Source organism: Suricata suricatta, chromosome X (genome assembly GCF_006229205.1).
Source record: "Suricata suricatta isolate VVHF042 chromosome X, meerkat_22Aug2017_6uvM2_HiC, whole genome shotgun sequence".
Classification (NCBI taxonomy): Eukaryota; Metazoa; Chordata; class Mammalia; order Carnivora; family Herpestidae; genus Suricata; species Suricata suricatta.
In genome coordinates this window covers 46,280,564-46,297,483 of record NC_043717.1, presented here as the reverse complement: position 1 = coordinate 46,297,483, position 16,920 = coordinate 46,280,564, and the positions used below count along the sequence as shown (strand labels likewise).

General features: G+C 40.7%; 1 protein-coding gene across 3 annotated transcripts in view; it reads left to right on the top strand.

Annotated features, from left to right (window-relative positions):
* The first annotated feature begins 590 nt into the window (after positions 1–590).
* ARHGEF9 (Cdc42 guanine nucleotide exchange factor 9) overlaps positions 591–16,920 on the top strand; it is a 189,713-nt gene continuing 173,383 nt past the window's right edge. For 2 of the 3 annotated variants that reach the window (XM_029930721.1, XM_029930716.1), the window contains exon 1: positions 591–719. In XM_029930721.1, the coding sequence (XP_029786581.1) occupies positions 690–719 (30 nt within the window). In that variant the 5' untranslated portion in view covers positions 591–689. The remainder of the gene's footprint in view (positions 720–16,920) is intronic. The other variant, XM_029930720.1, reaches the window with a different exon arrangement.

Here is a 16,920-nt window from a genome sequence, read left to right as displayed (position 1 = left end):
GATAGGTCCCTTCCATCTTCTAAACCTCCATTTATCTGTAAAATGAAGATATTAATGCCTGTGTTCACAGGGTTGTTCTGAGAAATCAAAAGTAATGAGAATGAAAGGCCCCAAAAAGTACACAATAGGAGAGAAAATCAGAGGGAAGTATGCAGAGGGAGACCTGGGAAAAGAAAAGCAAGGGAGTGCTGGGGCAAGATCTTTTTATTCCGGAGGATGACCCAACACCTCTGGCAACTTTGGAGAGGACTTTACACTGAGTAGACACAATTGGCACAACCGGGGAGCCCCGCAATAAGCAACATCTAACTACTGCATGGGGTGGGGGGCAGCTGCCTTCTCCGGGTGGAAGTCATTTACCCCCATCCTCTCCCTGCACCCCACGTCCCAGTTCTGAAGCCTTGGCAGGGGACAAAGGCAGTCGGTTGGGACCCTCCTCCTACGCTTTTCCCAGCAGAGCACCCCTGGAGCTGCAGGGTGGAGAGGCAGAGCCTGCCAGCTGGGATGGAACAATCTGACTAAAGGGGAGGTCCGGGGCCGAGGGGATTGGGCTGTAGGGTTGTGGAGGAGGGGAGGCGGAGGGGGCGCTTGGGCTTTCCCTGGATCCAACCCTGCCAGCCCAGCCAGCCAGCCTGAGACAACCCGCGTCAGCTATCCAGGCCTCAGAGAAGCCGGACTAAGCGGGCACAATGCAGTGGATAAGAGGCGGATCAGGAATGGTGAGTGCATATAACCCTGGCTAACCCTCTCAGAGTCTCAGTTCCCTAGTCCCACCCCCAGCTCCTTCACCAGTCGCCTGCCGAGAGCCCCCTGGCTTCTGCCCACCACCCTCTCTGCCGTCCTTGAGACGCTAGCGAGTTTGCTGTGGCCATTTTAGGAGCGCTTGCTCACCCGCCTGCTAAAGAAAGACCCCTCCCTTCCGCTCCGTATTTCTATCAATTCCCTCCTCCTCCCACCGCATTGGGGTGGGATAAGAGTGGGGGGTCTCCGGAAAGACTAATGAAGCAAAGGGGGTGGAAGAGAATCTCTCTGAGAACAATGGGGCTCGAGGGAGGCCGGTTAGCTGCTTTGGGTTTGAGGGGGAGAAGGTAGTCAAAAAGCCTGAGATTGTAGAGAAGGCAGTATGGGAGAGCTTCATGGTCCGCCAAACAGGCTGCATTGTACCCCTCACCCTGGCCAGTCTCAGGGCTTGAGGGCCAGGGTGTGACTTACTGGGAAGCTGCATAGGGGAGCCCTGGAGCCCTTGCTTGCTTGGGCTGGGGTCATCCTATAAACACTTGGGGTTTTGTACAGGAGAGAAAGCTGCAGAAACCTCCATCCTGGAAATGGGTCTGAGACCCATTCAGTTAAGAGAGCTCTTCCTTACCCCCACCCCCATTCAGGAGTGTATGCTTGTGTGTATGTTTAGTATTATCCTCCCACAATTCATTATATGCTGTGGTGTTCCCTTCTTCACCTGGAGACCTTGGAATGATTTCCCTTGCAGAGGGGAAGTGGTGGCTGCATTTGGATGCCTCTCTGACTCAGCCAAGGGTAGCTCAAGTCTGGTCAGGGACCCTGGGGATAAGAGCCTTGGGTAAGAGGGTCTTGGAGGGCACGTGGGTTGGGTCTGCAGGTGCTGATGGCACTCCTAGCCCACACTTCTGCACTACCAGCCACAACCCGCAGCTGAAGCAAAGTAGCCTGAAGCAGCTGGGCAAAAACTGATATTTAACTATTTTTTGCTCCTGTTCTGGAAGGGAAGAGGGAATTTGGTATGGACTAGGACTGTACTTAAAGGAGCTGTCCTCCTCCTTCCCTCAGAGTTTCCTTAGAATTTTGTTTCAGTGGTTATTAAAGGCATCCAGTGTGTATTCCTATATACCAGGACTTTAAGAGACTCTTCTTAGACCTCCCTCCTTCCCTGGGGTCCCATCAAAGCTGTTTCAAGTGTTTGTAAAACCAGAAAGGGTTATAGCAGGAAAAGACCTTCAGTTCTTGTCATCCATCCAGGAAAGCTGAAGCCCAGAGAGTGGGAGAGAATTGCCCAGGGCCACACAGCTCCATGAAGGAAAAGCTGAGTCTAGCACAGGGGTCTTCTGTTTCTTCGTCATTGTCCCTCCTCACTGCTCCCCAGAATTGTCTGTTCAAATGATGCTGAAAGAGGCAGAAAGGAACAAACAGTTATTATCTTGTGAAAGAATTTTCTTCAGGATGAACTAATGCCATGAAATTTGCCTGAAAAAAAAATCTATGCCAGCCTTGGTATTTTTGGTAGCTCAGTCTGGGCGAGACCTCCCTCCTCTTCTAAATATATTTTAGTATAGGGATGCAGATTGACAACAGATTAAATTAATGGAGAGATCTGAAGTTTTGCCAGTTGTGTGTGAAAGAAAAGAGCAAATAACAGATACCATGTGGAGACTATGGAATTAAAGATTGATTGGTAGGAAAATCTTATAGTATTTTTAGGGGACTGAAGTGGTGAATATCATATGATGAAAGCACTTTTTTAATCATTTGCCAGAGTTCAAGAAACTCTATTCTAGCCTAGAGGCAGAAAACCTCTAGTTTTGGCCCTGCTACTGTTTTGATATAAATATTTGGGGCCTCAGTTTTCTTACTTATTAAATGGGGCTATTAATTATCACCAAAATTCCTTCCAGGTCTGAGATTCTCAGATTCCTAGAATTAAATGTGGGATAAAATGTGACTAATGGGTCATTATGAAAAAAAAGGAGTATTTGTTTAACCACCATTTTATAATGTGGCCAGTCAAAAGGTATTTACTCCATGTTCTTTTATTTGCAAAGTGTTTGGAATTTATATAAGGCTTTTTATAACAGTGAGATTTCTTTTTAGAACATTTGACTGTTGTTACTGATTGCAAGTGTCACATGTAAATGAAGATCCTTGAACATAAAACATCAGTCGAGATTTTACAGAATAAAATCTGTCTCAGTAGAGTAAAAAAAAAAACTGAGTTCAATTCTGAAGGCTAATTCTTTAGTATATTTATTTATAACTTCTGTTTGTAAAGCAATTTCCCAGAATGGAAAGAATACTGGTCTTGGAGTCACAAGCCTGAGGTTGAAGTCCTGGATTTTATACTTCTCAGCTCTGAAACAATTGCCAACTGTCAAACTTTTTTCATATTCAGTATTGTTATCCATAAAGTGGGTGTAAAATACCTTATTTCATAGGTACTATTGAAGTTGTTAATTCATCCAAAAATATATAGAGTATCTACTATGAGTTGGCACTGATCTAGGTTCTGGGGAGGCAGCACTGAACAAAAACAAATTCCCCATTCTTGTGAATCTTACATTCTGGGTGTTGGGTGTTCACTAAACAATTACACAACTTAATACACAATATGTCAGGAGATGCTAAGTGCTAAGAAGAAAATGAAAACCTGATAAGAGGATAAAGAGAATGATATAGATGATATATTAGATGACTCAGAGCCTCTCTGATTAAGAGACATTCGAGCAGAGATGTGAAGGAAATAAAGGAACAAGCTCTGTGCAGATATTTAAGAGAAGCAGCTTCTAAGCCTAAGAAACAACCAGAGAGAGACAGTGAGAGAAAGAGAGAGAGAGAGAGGGAGAGAGAGAGAGAGAGAGAGAGAGAGAGAGAGAGAGAGAGAGAGAGAAACACAACTGATTTGTTTAAGGAACAACAAGGAAACCAATGTCCCAGGGACATTTGATCTGATTGAAATTGGTAGCTTTTGTAAGGTAAGGAACATAATATGACTTAGGATTTAACAGAATAAATTATAGTGGGGCAAAGGAAAAAGGTGTTAGGAGGCTCTTACAATAGTCCAGGTTAGAGGTGATGGTGGCTTAGACAAGGGTGAAAGTGCTATACTCAGCATCATTTGTAAATAATTTGTGTCTCTCCTTTTTGAGCACCCACCTGATTCTCAGATGGCTGAGTGAGGGGCTAGAATGAACAAAGAATGGGTGTATGCATGCAAGGACATTTCACATCTAAGTCAACTATCAGATGATCTGCTTTGGGCTCCTGGCCTCTGATGGGGCTGATAGAAAGTTGGTTCTATGTGGATTACCAATGAGCCAGTTCCTTGCTTTCTTGGATTTGGGACAATAAGATTAATTGTATTATGACTACTTTAGAGATATGGTATACTTAGCATATATGATATCTGGAATAAATCATTTTTAATACTCCCTAATCTACATGACAAAATTATTTTCAATAATAATCATGTAGTGATCAGACTAATAATCATTTTATTGTTTTATTTTCAATTTTTAATCAGCAATAAAAAAAGGGGAATAAACTTCAGTTTGAAATTTTAAGCTTAAATAAAAACTCCAATTGGTCAAATACAATGACAGAATTGAAGTGACTTACATTCTTTTTCTTTGACTTTATAATCCCTGTGCCATCATTGTTTACTTTGAACCTACTATTTAAATGATGAAACATACAGTACCAGAGATACTGTGGACAGGAAATGCACCCAAAGCTACCTTGAGTGATTCTAAAGCTTTGCAAGTAAAATGAACTGAAGGAACACATGTAAAGTCTGTGTATAAGGGGGGACAACTGAATCAACTTCTATATAGAATACAATTTTATTAAAGGATAAGTAATAAAGATTCTTATTTAAAACTCAGTAGTAACAACAATTGTTTAGAATTTTGACCAAAAAAGGTTTTTTTCAGGGAAGAGTATTTTATTACCTACATTGTTTAACATTGCTGGTTCGTAGTGATAACAACAACAAAAACAAAAACACTTTGACTTTCTAGTCTTTAAGAAAACTCTCTATAGATAGTGCACTCCTTCATTGCCTGCACTAAGGGTTATCAACTTCTATTGCCCCACTCTTGGTTTGCCTGTACTTTGGAGAAGAAAATGAAATTATGAATTAAATTCTATGCTAAATTTTATGTGACCTTTGTAAAAGCCACAACATTGGAGTTGGTGGAAATCTCTGCATATGCAAGATGGAATGGCTAATTGGTAAGTGTAATGGTTGATCTGATTCTGTTATGAATAATAGAGATCTATTCATACTGGCTTAAAACACACAGGTTTTATTTCACATGAAAGAAGTCAGGGGAGAGTCACCTGGTGGCTCATTTGGTAGAGCATGTGACTGACTCTTGATCTCTGGGTTGTGAATTCAAGCCCCACTTTGTCTGTGGAGCCCACTTAGAAAAAAATGAAGTCAGGAGATAAGCATCCCAGGGCCAGTAGGGTATCTTCAGGAAACTTTTAAGAACATCTCTGCTCCACCATCCCTTTTGGCTTTCATTGTTGAAGTTACTTAATGGTCCAAGATGGGTGGAGAATCTCCAGAACATCTATTAACATCTACTGTCTAGGCAACAGGAAGGTTAAAAAGAAGAGGAAAAGAATGTGGCTATCTTATTCAAAGAAATATTTCTAGGGGCCTTATTTAATATTTCTACTTATATCTCATTGGTCAGAACTGAGTCTCATGGATGCTTCAAGTTGCAAGGGAAACTTGGGAAAGTAGTCATGTAAACTGGGAGACAATGTGCACAGCCAACAATCAGGGGCAAGGTTTCTGATACAAATGAAAAAGAGGAGAATGGACTGTGGGGAGACAACCTGAAGTCATTGTCACAGTTAATTCACATGTATGATTTACAGTGTAAAAATGCATAATCTCAAAACTTGAATTTGGCTTTGGATTATGAGCCATAGGCTGATGGGGCCAATAGTAAAAATACTGCCATCAATTTGGTCAAGACTTGACATACTCTAGTCCTGCCTTGCCTCCTCCCAGTAACATAGTCTTTTTGTGAGACCAAATGAATAGTTATATCCTTCACAGAAATGAGGAATGCAAAATGAGGACCAGTGTTTAGGGAAGGGTTGGAGAGGTATGACGACAAGTACAGTCTGGGCTATGTTGAGTCTGAGATGGTTGGACAGCCTTATACGGGATATATCCAACAGTCAGTTGGTGATCTACATATCAAGCTCAGAGGATTGGGAGGCATTCGTGACAGTTAAAGTTCTGATAGTAGAAGAACTACCATGTATGTCAAAATGCAGTTCACCCTGGTGAAATGAAAGATGGGAACACAATTTGACCATTCTCTCCTTTTTTTTTTAAGTATTCTCCTAAGCTAGAGCAGACCCAGTCCACCCTACTTTCTTGAATTTCATGTTTCAGGCTTTATTCTTTCTAATGATCATGTTGCTTCTGGGTTGCATCAGCTGTAATATCCAAGTTGAAGGACACTAGGGATAATTTAGTCCAACTCCTTAAATCAGAGGTCAGCAAATCACAGTCTGCTGGTCAAGTCCACCCAACAAGCTAAGAATGATTTTTATATTTTTAAATGGCTGGAAAAAATTGAATAAAAAGAATATATTGTGACACATATATGAAATTATTTGAAAATGTATATGAAATTAAAATTTTAGTGTCCATATATTAAGTTTTATTGGAACACAGCCATTCTGCCTTTATGATACAAAGGCAGAGTTGAGCAGTTGTAACAGAGTCCATATAGCATACAAAGCCTAAAGCATTTACTATTTGACCATTTACATAAAAGGTTTTCAGACCCCTACCTCATTGCCCTAAAGTTACTATGGCAGTGCCTCAAAGGAAGGAGGTCGGCAGGAGTAGACAGGAATTTGAGTCTCCCACCTTTGACCTGTCAAGAACACTTGGTTTTTGCTTTATATGTTGGATTGTTGCCTAAGATTTTGGAAAAGGGTTCTGTTTGCCCTGTATTCTCCCCTACCTCCTACACAAAATGTTCAATACCACTCATTTTATAGATTGCGAAAGTTGAGTCTCAAAGAAGGAGGGTGGTTGACCCAAGACCATACAGCTACTCAATAATTGGGAAAAGAATACACATATCTCAATTCCCAGTTAAGTATGCTTACCATTAGCAGGGGGGCAAGGGAAGGGAAGCTTACCTATTATATTCCAGGTAACTAAATGTTATCTCAATTAGTCCTCACATTAACCCCTACAAAATGGGTTTTTAATATCCACATTTGTTAGTTAATAAGTTCATGTAAAAAATATTTGCTGAGCACCTACTGTGTTACAGGTACTCTTCTAGTCATTGGGGATACAGCAGTACAGTACAACCTGGGGGCAAAAAAGCAGAAAAATATCCCTGCCCTCTCAGAGTTCATAGCCTGGTCCAGCTTAGAAACAGGGATAGAAAATTTAAGTATCTTGCTCAAGGACAAATGAATGACAGCATCAGATTTCAAATCAAGATCTGATTTTAAAAACCATACTGTTTCATCAGGTGATGGACATTTAGGCTCTTTCCATGATTTGGCTATTGTAGAAAGTGCCACTATGAACATGGATCAAGAAGATGTGGTATATATATATACAATGGAGTACTACATGGCAATGAGAAAGAATGAAATATGGCCATTTGTAGCAAAGTGGATGGACCTCGAGGGTGTCATGCTAAGCGAAATAAGTCAGGTGGAGAAGGACAGATACCATATATTTGCACTCATAGGTCTAACAGGAGAAACCTAACAGAGCATCATAGGGAAGGGAAGGGGGAAAGAGAGTTGGGGAGAGAAAGGGACACAAATCATGAGAGACTATTGAATACTGAAACTTAACTGAGGGCTGAAGGGGGAGGGGAGGGGGAAGGGGGTGACGGTCATGGAGGGGGGAACTTATGGGGAGAAGCACTGGGTGTTATATGGAAACCAGTTTGACAATAAACTATTATTTAAGAGTCTCATACTCTACCGACTGAGCTAGCCGGGTGACAATAAACTATTATTTAAAAAAAGAAATACATGTAAATCCCACACTTGAAGAACTTTATGTTATATGGTATATAATAAACTATTTGAATAATATAAAAAAAACCTTACTGTTTCCACAGTCCACCCATCCAGCTACAACCCACTCACCCCCTCATCCCTCTATCCATCCTTCATCCCCTCACTGATTTACTCACCCATGTTCATATCCATTTATTTGTCCATCCATCCATCCACACATTTATCCAATATATTTATTGATTATTTATAAACTGCTGGGTGCTGGTGATACAGTAGAGTTCTCTAGCTTTCATCACTCCATGTTGGTGTTAGGGGCATAGTGTAATGTTTAGAAGTGAAGACCCTGGAATCAGATTCCCTGCATTCAAATACTTGCTGTGGCCACTTATTGTTTGTGTGGTCTTGGGCAGCCTATTTATCTCCTCGGGGCCCTTATTTTTAAATTTGGGAAGATACTAGTACCTACCTATTTGATAGTGTTGTGAGGATTAAATGAGTGAATGCATGTAAGGTACTTTGAACAATACCTGGGGCAGAGTAAAGCTATATAAAGGTTTATTGTTTTTATTTTTATATTCTCTTCAGAGCTAGAGCCCATCCCAGTTGGCTCAGAACCATAGCTTCATTTGTTTACAATTGCCAACTAATCATATTACATTCCTTAGGGTCCTTTCTAGGTAATCTGAAAAAGAATTTATGTCAATGCTTAATAACATCTCAATATGTTCCCTCTCCCATGTAATAGGGACATGACAAAATTTATTTATTCTGAATAGGTAATATAGGCATTTGGTGCAAAATTCAAAGAGCAGAGAAGGGATTAAGGTAAAAATTAAGTCTTAATGTCTTTCTCCTTCCCCTGGTCCTCAGTCATATTGCCTAGAGATACCCATGGTAATATGTTTCTTAAGTGTTTGTATAGACATATTCTATGACTTTACAAGCTTTTACTTATGTACACACACACACACACACACACACACACAGACACAGACACTTTCTTTTCTTTCTACAGTTAGTAGCATATTCAACCGTTCTTTGTTTGAGTCTTTTTTTTCAATTAACAATATTCCTGAAGATTATTTCATATCAGTACATCCAGATGTGCCTCCTTTTGTATGGCTACACAGGGTAGCCATCCATGTTGGGTCCTTTACTGATGGCCAATTAGTTTGTCTCCAATCATTTGCCTGATAAAGAATGCTGCAATGGATTTTAAAACATCATTTAAGAAAATGGATGTTTATCAAGCAGCTACTCTTTCCAGGACACTATGTCAGGCTGAGGTGTGGGATAGTCGAGAAGAGATGTGGTTTATGCCTTCAGGAACATATAATTCAGTAGGGGAGCCATAAGTCAGCCTGGATAAAATTCTATAAGTTGTACAAAAATGGTGACAGGGGAGTAAGAACATGGTTGAAGGGATTCAAAGGATTGGGCAGGGTTTTCTAGAATAGACAGTATTTAAGCTGTACTGTCAAGCCCTTCAGATGACAGAATTGGCTTGCTATGTAGAATACGCATGGTTGGTGAAGCAAGAAATGTTCCCAGCACCGGGAACAACATTACACAAAGAATTGAGGCATGAAATAAATGATATATTCTGGAAATAAACTGAGTGCTCTGGTGTGGTTGGATCCAGTAATTATGGCCAGATGAACTGAGGACACATTAAGAAAGACCTTGAACGCCAGGCTTAGAGGCTTTGCCTTGTTAGATAGGGCAAGGGGACAGTAAGACTGAGTGGTGGATGGTTACCTTCGTGGCACAGAGGGAGAGGTAAGAGCATGGAAAAGGTTGCATATGATAACTGGAGGCAACACACACACACACACACACACACACACACACACACACACACGGTTTCCCAGCACAAGCTGTCAGGCAGGAGGAGTTCCATCTTACTCAGCCTTTTTGTTTTATTCATGTCTTCAATTGATTGGATAGGACCCACCCACATTGGAGAGGACACTCTGCTTTACTCAATCTATGGATTCAAATGTTAATTTCATCTGAAAACACCCTCACAGAAACACCCAGAATAATGTTTGACCAAATGTCTGGGCACCCTGTGGCCCTGAGAAGTTGATACATAAAATTAACCATCACATAGACTCATTGATCTTTTGCATCTGCTGTGAGAATCACATGAGTGAGTAGACAAGAAAGGGCTGTGTGAACTCTGCTATTCTTTACCCATACAGGGAGTAATTATTATTCCTGACAGGATAGAGTGGTACACACATGGGTGGGCCGAATATGATATTCTCATCTATCCTTAATTCAGACCTCAGAAGACCAGGCCTAACTTTTCTCTGAGAGATGTAATAAGAATTTCATTCACAAGGAACAAATCCTCCCACCCAAGCCAAAGTCTTCCTGTTTGAGAAGAGACTGAGAAAGACTCTCAAACACATGACATAATGAGAGGAGCTTCTTAGGAGCACATTGCTTTGAAGTTTTTTCATCATGCTATTTTTGGTGTAAGTGTGTGTTAGAGCAGGACTAGTTCTGCAAGTGATTAAACTGTTCACTAATGGAAATCAGGCAATGGGGGTGGGGGGAACAAATGCATTCAGCTAGGTCTGAGATGCCCTACTATGATGAAGAAACATTTTGTCATAGGACCTTCCTGGCATACCCAGGGAAGTGACATTAAGTTGAATCAGCTGTGTAGAAATTTGGGGAAAGATCCTAATAATGTTGGTACAGTAAAAAATAAACAAGAATAAAGAAAGAGAGAGTGAAGTTTGTGAAGAATTTAGGGGAGGCAGCATGAATTGCATGTGCATACTCCTTGAGGTTGAAATAGTTTGTTGTGTTTGAGGGATAGAAAGAAGGCCAGTATGACTGGAGCACAAGGAAAGGAGGGCAAGTGGCATGATAGGAAGGCAGAGAGTCAAGCAGGGACCAGCTCACAGAGGGACTTGTAGGCCTAGGGAGGGTGTGCATCAAGTATCCTCAAAAGCAGTATGGTTCAGTGGTTAATAACACACACTCTGGAACTAGACTGCTCAGGTTCAATTCTGACTCTGCTGCTTCCTATTTTTGTGATCATAAACATGTTACCTAAACTTTCTGTGCCTCAGTTATGCAATGTCATAAATGGGGATAATAATGGTACTACCCATAGTGTTATTGTGATGATTGAGTTAATATGCTCACAGTGTACATGACAGTGCTGGACACTGGCATGCGCTATTCATTCTAAGTACAGTAGGATACATTTGAAACAGTGGAATGATGGGATTGGCTTATTAATCTGAGAAGTCGCCCTTCACAGACTCTATAGAGAATGGATTGAGGAGGATGAAAATGGAGATGGCAAGCCCAATTAGGAGGCTGCTGCAGAAATAACGTCACTGAGGTTAGGAAGAAGAGGGAAGATTTAACATCAATTGTGGAGACAGAGTCAATGCTTATTGCTGTTGGATTGATTGAAAGAGGTGTAGAATAAGGTGGAAACAAAGGAAAATGATTCTTAGGTTTGTGGCTCTACTACTGACTAGCTATGTAGTTCTGGGCAAGGGATTTACCTGATGTATTAGTCAGGGTCCTCCAGAGAAACAGTAGCAACAGGTGTATGTGTATGTGTTTGTGTAGAGTGAGATGGAGAGAGGTTTTAAGGAATTTGTGTATGTGAATATAGAGGTACAAGTCCAAAATGTGCAGGGTCAGCCAGCAAGCTGGAAAGAGTTGCAGTCTGTGTCCAAAGGCAGTCTGCTGGCAGAATTCCTTCTTGCTCAGGGGAGGTCAATCTTTGTTCTATTAAAACCTTCAATCAGTTAGATTAGCCCCACCCACATTAAGGAATATAATCTGGTTTATTCGAAGTCCACTGATTTAAGTGTTAATTTCATCAAAAATACCTTTACAGAAATATTCAGAATAATGTTTGACCAAATATCTGAGCATGGTGGTCCAGTCACATTGACACATAAAATTAGCCATGATACCTTATCTGTGAAACTTCAGTGATAATAGTACGTGGTTATTGGTACTATAATGAGGATGAAATTATTTAGTCTATGTAAAGCACTTGGTATGGTCTTTCACATAGCAAGCTTTCAATTAATGATAGCCTTTATTATTTTAATACAATAATAATTCCTCACATTTGTTTGGTGTTTTGCATTTTCAAAACACCCTCACACACATGAATTCATGTAAATATCACAACTGTGTTTGTACTTTAAAGTTCGGGAAACTAAATCTAGCAGAGATGAAATATCTTCTCCACACACAATCTCTGAATGGAACCTGATGAGAAATAGGCCTATTCAGAATGCTTGAATAGGTAGAATCTCCATTTAGCATGCCCCCTAACTTTTTCTACTGTAAACAATTCTTCTCATTTTTTAATGCTTTTATTTATTTTTGAGAGACAGAGAGAGACAGCGCAAGCATGGGAGGGTCAGAGAGAGAGGGAGACACAGACTCTGAAACAGGCTTCAGGCTCTGAGCTAGCTGTTAGCACAGAGCCCGAACCCACGAACGCGAGATCACGACCTGAGCCGAAGCCGGATGCTTAACCGACTAAGCCACCCAGGCGCCCCAACAATTCTTTACAGTTTAAACAAAATTTTTACTCCAAAGAACACTTTCACATCATTTATTTTATCATCTCTTTGGTAGGTATTATTTGTTTCTCCTATTTGTAGATATGGAAACTGAGGGTCAAAGAGTATATGATTTGCCTAATGTTGGGGCAGAAATAGTATTAAAACCCTCAAATTATAGCATTTTTATTATTAACTGAGTATAGTGTGCCAGCGTTGTTCTAATCGCTTTGCATGTATTCACTCTTTAAACCTTCATCAACAACTGTGTGAATCTGTTTCATAGATGAGGAAACTAGGGTAGTGAAAGTGTGATATTTGATCCACGTGAAGGGCATTATATCATTCTCCTCATTTTCAAGATGAGAAAAGTTAAGCTCAGACGCATTAGAGAGCAGAAAGATGACAGCAGAATAGGATGACCCTATGCTTGCTTCATCCCACGAATACAATTAGATAACAATCAAATCATTGTAAATACCCTAGAAACTGACTTGAAGATTGGCAGAACAAACTCCACAACTAAAGGTAGAGTACAGGCTACACTGAAGAAGGCAGGATGTACAGAGACACAGTTTAGAAGAAAAACAGATAATGGTTGCTGCAGTGGGGTTGAGAGTTACCGTTGTAGAGAAAGGCAAGAAATAGACTAGCACACGGGAAAGGACATGGATGATGATTCCCCATAGCAACTGGCTTGGAAAGTAAGAGGCACTGAACCTTGAATTCTTGCAATCCTTCAGGCTTAAAACCTGGAGTTCTAAAGGTTAGTGGCTCGGGGAGAGCCCAGAGGGCATTGGGACTGTTTGTTCTAGGAATTAAAACATTGCAAACAGCCCTGGGAAAAACAGCCTGGAAACAGCAATTTAAGGAGTGCCTAGAGCACACAGTGGGAAGGTTACTTGCTCATCTCAGAGTGTGCCCCCAGAAAGCCAGCATTCACAGAGTGACCCCTCTGAGAAGAAAGGAAGTGGCCTGTGCCATTTCTCTCCCCTACCCCTTAGCAAGTACAGGGTCAACTGTGGAAAACAGCACAGCAGCAGTGACACAGGTTCTTAACGTGCTTACACCAAGTCCTGCCCAATTACATTGGTGGAACTGCCCTTCCCAGTCACACTTGTAGGAGCTCCCCCCCCCCAGAAGACCAGCCCAAAACCCTGCTTACACTGCGCCTCCCAATGTGGCAGTTTTGCAAAACCATGGTTTGTGGTGGCAACAGGTCTCATTTCACAAGCAGACAAGAGCACACCTAGAAAAGAACTCACCACATTCAGTCCAGGGACCAAACACTGCCCATAACAGGCAAAGAGAGCGGCATTAGACTACTAGCCTGAAGGATAAAGTAGCCAGGGTACAATAGTAGAGCACATGCAGCACACATTGGAAACACTCCCCCAAAGAACCAGGCCCTGGGATGTTGGGAAACAGGACAAACTGTCCTTATTGGACCTCTGTTCTCAGCACTGTCCTTGTGTATGAATTGTCCTTATCAGACTTCTGTTCCCAGAACGCTGGGAACATGGGACTTGATGAAATCCCAGGAGGACGTGCAGGACAGAGCCTTCCTGGTCATCAGCAAAGTGTGTCAAGAAGCCACGGCACCGGAGCTATACCCACATACAGTTGCAAGCTGTTCCTGTTCTGCTCTTTCTTTATCTGTATCTATTGTTCTGGTTAAACATTTATTGCTGACTAAACATTTACTATGCTCTAAGGAGGGTATAAAATAAGATGCTGTTCTTAATAAAGTTTGCCATTAGCCCTCAGCTCTTGGTCCATCTCCATGTCTTTTGGGGACGTTCACAGTGACCGTGCTTTCTGGGACCATTTACGTTTCCGTTAAGAAATGTCCCTTAGTCACGTTCCCATTCCTGGTGTTTGGGAACGTCCCTGTTTCAATTGGCTATCAGCCTTTGGGAATGGTCATTGCATCTCGCTTGTCATCTCCCCAGGACTCCTTCTCACAAAGGAGGACCTACCACACTGGGGAACAGGGGACACTACACTTCAGGGCACTACAAGATCTCTTGTTCATAATAAGACCATTATACTTAAGAAGAGACTTAGCTGCCTTTCCTAACACAGAGAAATAGACAAAATGAAAAGACAGAGGCATTTGTCCCAAATGAAAGAACAGGACACGGGACGGCCAGAGATCTAAATGAAACAGATATAAGTAACACGCCTGATAGAAAATTTAAAGTAATGATGACAAAGATCCTGGACTTAAGAAAACAGTGGAAAGTATCAGTGAGACACTTAACATAAGGAAAAACTTAGCAGAGATAAAGGTCTAAATAAACAAAATGAGAAACACCCTTGATGGAATAAACAGCAGGATGGAAGAAGCAGAGGAACAAATTAATGACCTAAAAGATACAGTAATGGAAATTAATCAAGCTGGAAAAAGATAATTATGCAAAACAAGAATAGATTTAGGATATTCAGTGACTCCATCAAACTTAATAACGTTCATTATAGGAGTCGCAGTAGAAGAAGGGAGAGAAGAAGGGAGAGAAAAAGGGAGAGAAAATTCATTTGATTAGATATTTAATACCTAAAAATTCCCTAATCTGGAGAAGGAAACAGATATCCAGATCCAGGAGGCACAGAGAACTTCCAACAAAATCAAAAAAGAATATCCATAGCAAGCCCTATTATAATTAAAATAAAAGAATATACTGATAAGGGGGAAAAAATAAAGCAGCAAGACAAAAGAAAACAGTTACATACAAGGGAAACACCATAAGGTTATCAAGGCATGTTTCAGCAGAAACCTTCCAAGCCAGAAGGAAGTGGCATGATATATTCAAAGTGCTGAAAAGAAAAATCTACAGCCAAGAATACTCTATCCAGCAAGGCTCTCCTCTAGAATAGACAGAGATGAAGAGTATCTCAGACAAACAAAACTTAAGGAGTTCATGGCCATTAAAACAGCTTTGCAAGAAATATTAAAGGGGATCTTTAAGTGAAATGAAAGACCAAAAGTGGAAGTATGAAGGTAGGAGAAACACGAAGGCAGCAAAAATGAATATTTTTTTGTTAAATATCACTCAAGGATATCACTAACAAAATAAAAAGATGTAAAATATGACATTATATACCTAAAACATGGGGAGGAGAAGAGTAAAGAATGGGTTCAAACTTAAAAGACCATCAACTTGGGGTATCTGGGTGGCTCCGTCAGTTACGCATCAAAATTTTGCTCAGGTCATGATCTCATGCTTTGTGGGTTCGAGGCCCACATTGAGCTCTGTGCTGACAGCACAGAGCCTGGAGCCTACTTCGGATTCCATATCTCCTTCTCTCTCGCTGCGCCTCCCTGCTAGCACTCTGTCTCTCTCTGTCTCTCAAAAAAGATGAATAAACATTAAAAAAATTCAAACTTAAATGACCATCAACTTAATATAGACTGTTTTATGCAGAAGAGGTTTTATGAAAATCTAATGGTAACCCTATATAAAAAAACACAAATAAATATGGGAAGAAAAAAGAGCAAGAAATCCAAATATACCACTAAAGAAAAATGGCAAACCATGAAAAAGAGAAAGACAAGAAAGGATCAGAGAAAGCCTTCAGAAGCAAACATAAAGCATGTACTAAAATGGCAGCAAACACATATCTTTCAGTAATTACTCTGAATGTAAAGACTAAATGCTCCAATCCAAAGACATGGGGTTTCAGAATGGATAAAAAACCAAGACCCATCTACATGCTGAATACAAGAGACTCATTTTAGAACTAAAGACACCTGCAGACTGAAAGTCAGGGGATGGAGAAGCATCTATCATAGAAATGGATGTCAAAAGAAAGCCAGAATAGCAATCCATATATTAGAAAAAATAAACTTTAAAGACTGTAGCAAAAGACAAAGAAGGGCACCATATAATCATAAAGGGGGGGAGTCCAACAAGAAATTATAACAACTGTAAGTATTTATGCACCCCAAATGGGAGCACCCAAATATATAAAAGAGTTAATAACAAACATAGGGGAACTAATTGGTGATGATACAATGATAGTTGGGGAATTTCATACCCCACTTACATCAGTGGACAGGTTATCTAAACAGCAAATCAAAGAAGGGTACAATGGCTTTGAATGATACACTGGACTAGATGTATTTAACAGATATATTCAGAACAATCCATCCTAAAACATCAGAATACACTTTCTTTGCAAGTTCATTTTTTATGCCTCTGTTCTGTATTTTTTTAATTTTTTTAATTTCTTTTATTTTTTTAATAATAGTTTATTGTCAAATTGGTTTCCATATAACACCCAGTGCTCCTCCCCACAAGTGCCCCGCACCATGACCATCACCCCCTCCCTCCCCCTCCCCATTCAGTCCATGGTTCATTTTCAGTATTCAGTAGTCTTCCTTGATCTGTGTCCCTCACTCTCCCCCGCTATCTTTCCCCCTTCCTCTCCCCATGGTCCCCTGCCAGGTCTCTCCTGTTAGACCTATGAATGCAAACATATGGTATCTATCTTCTGCCAGACTTATTTTGCTTAGCATGACACCCTCAAGGTCCATCCACTTTGCTACAAATGGCCATATTTCATTCTTCCTCATTGCCATATAGTA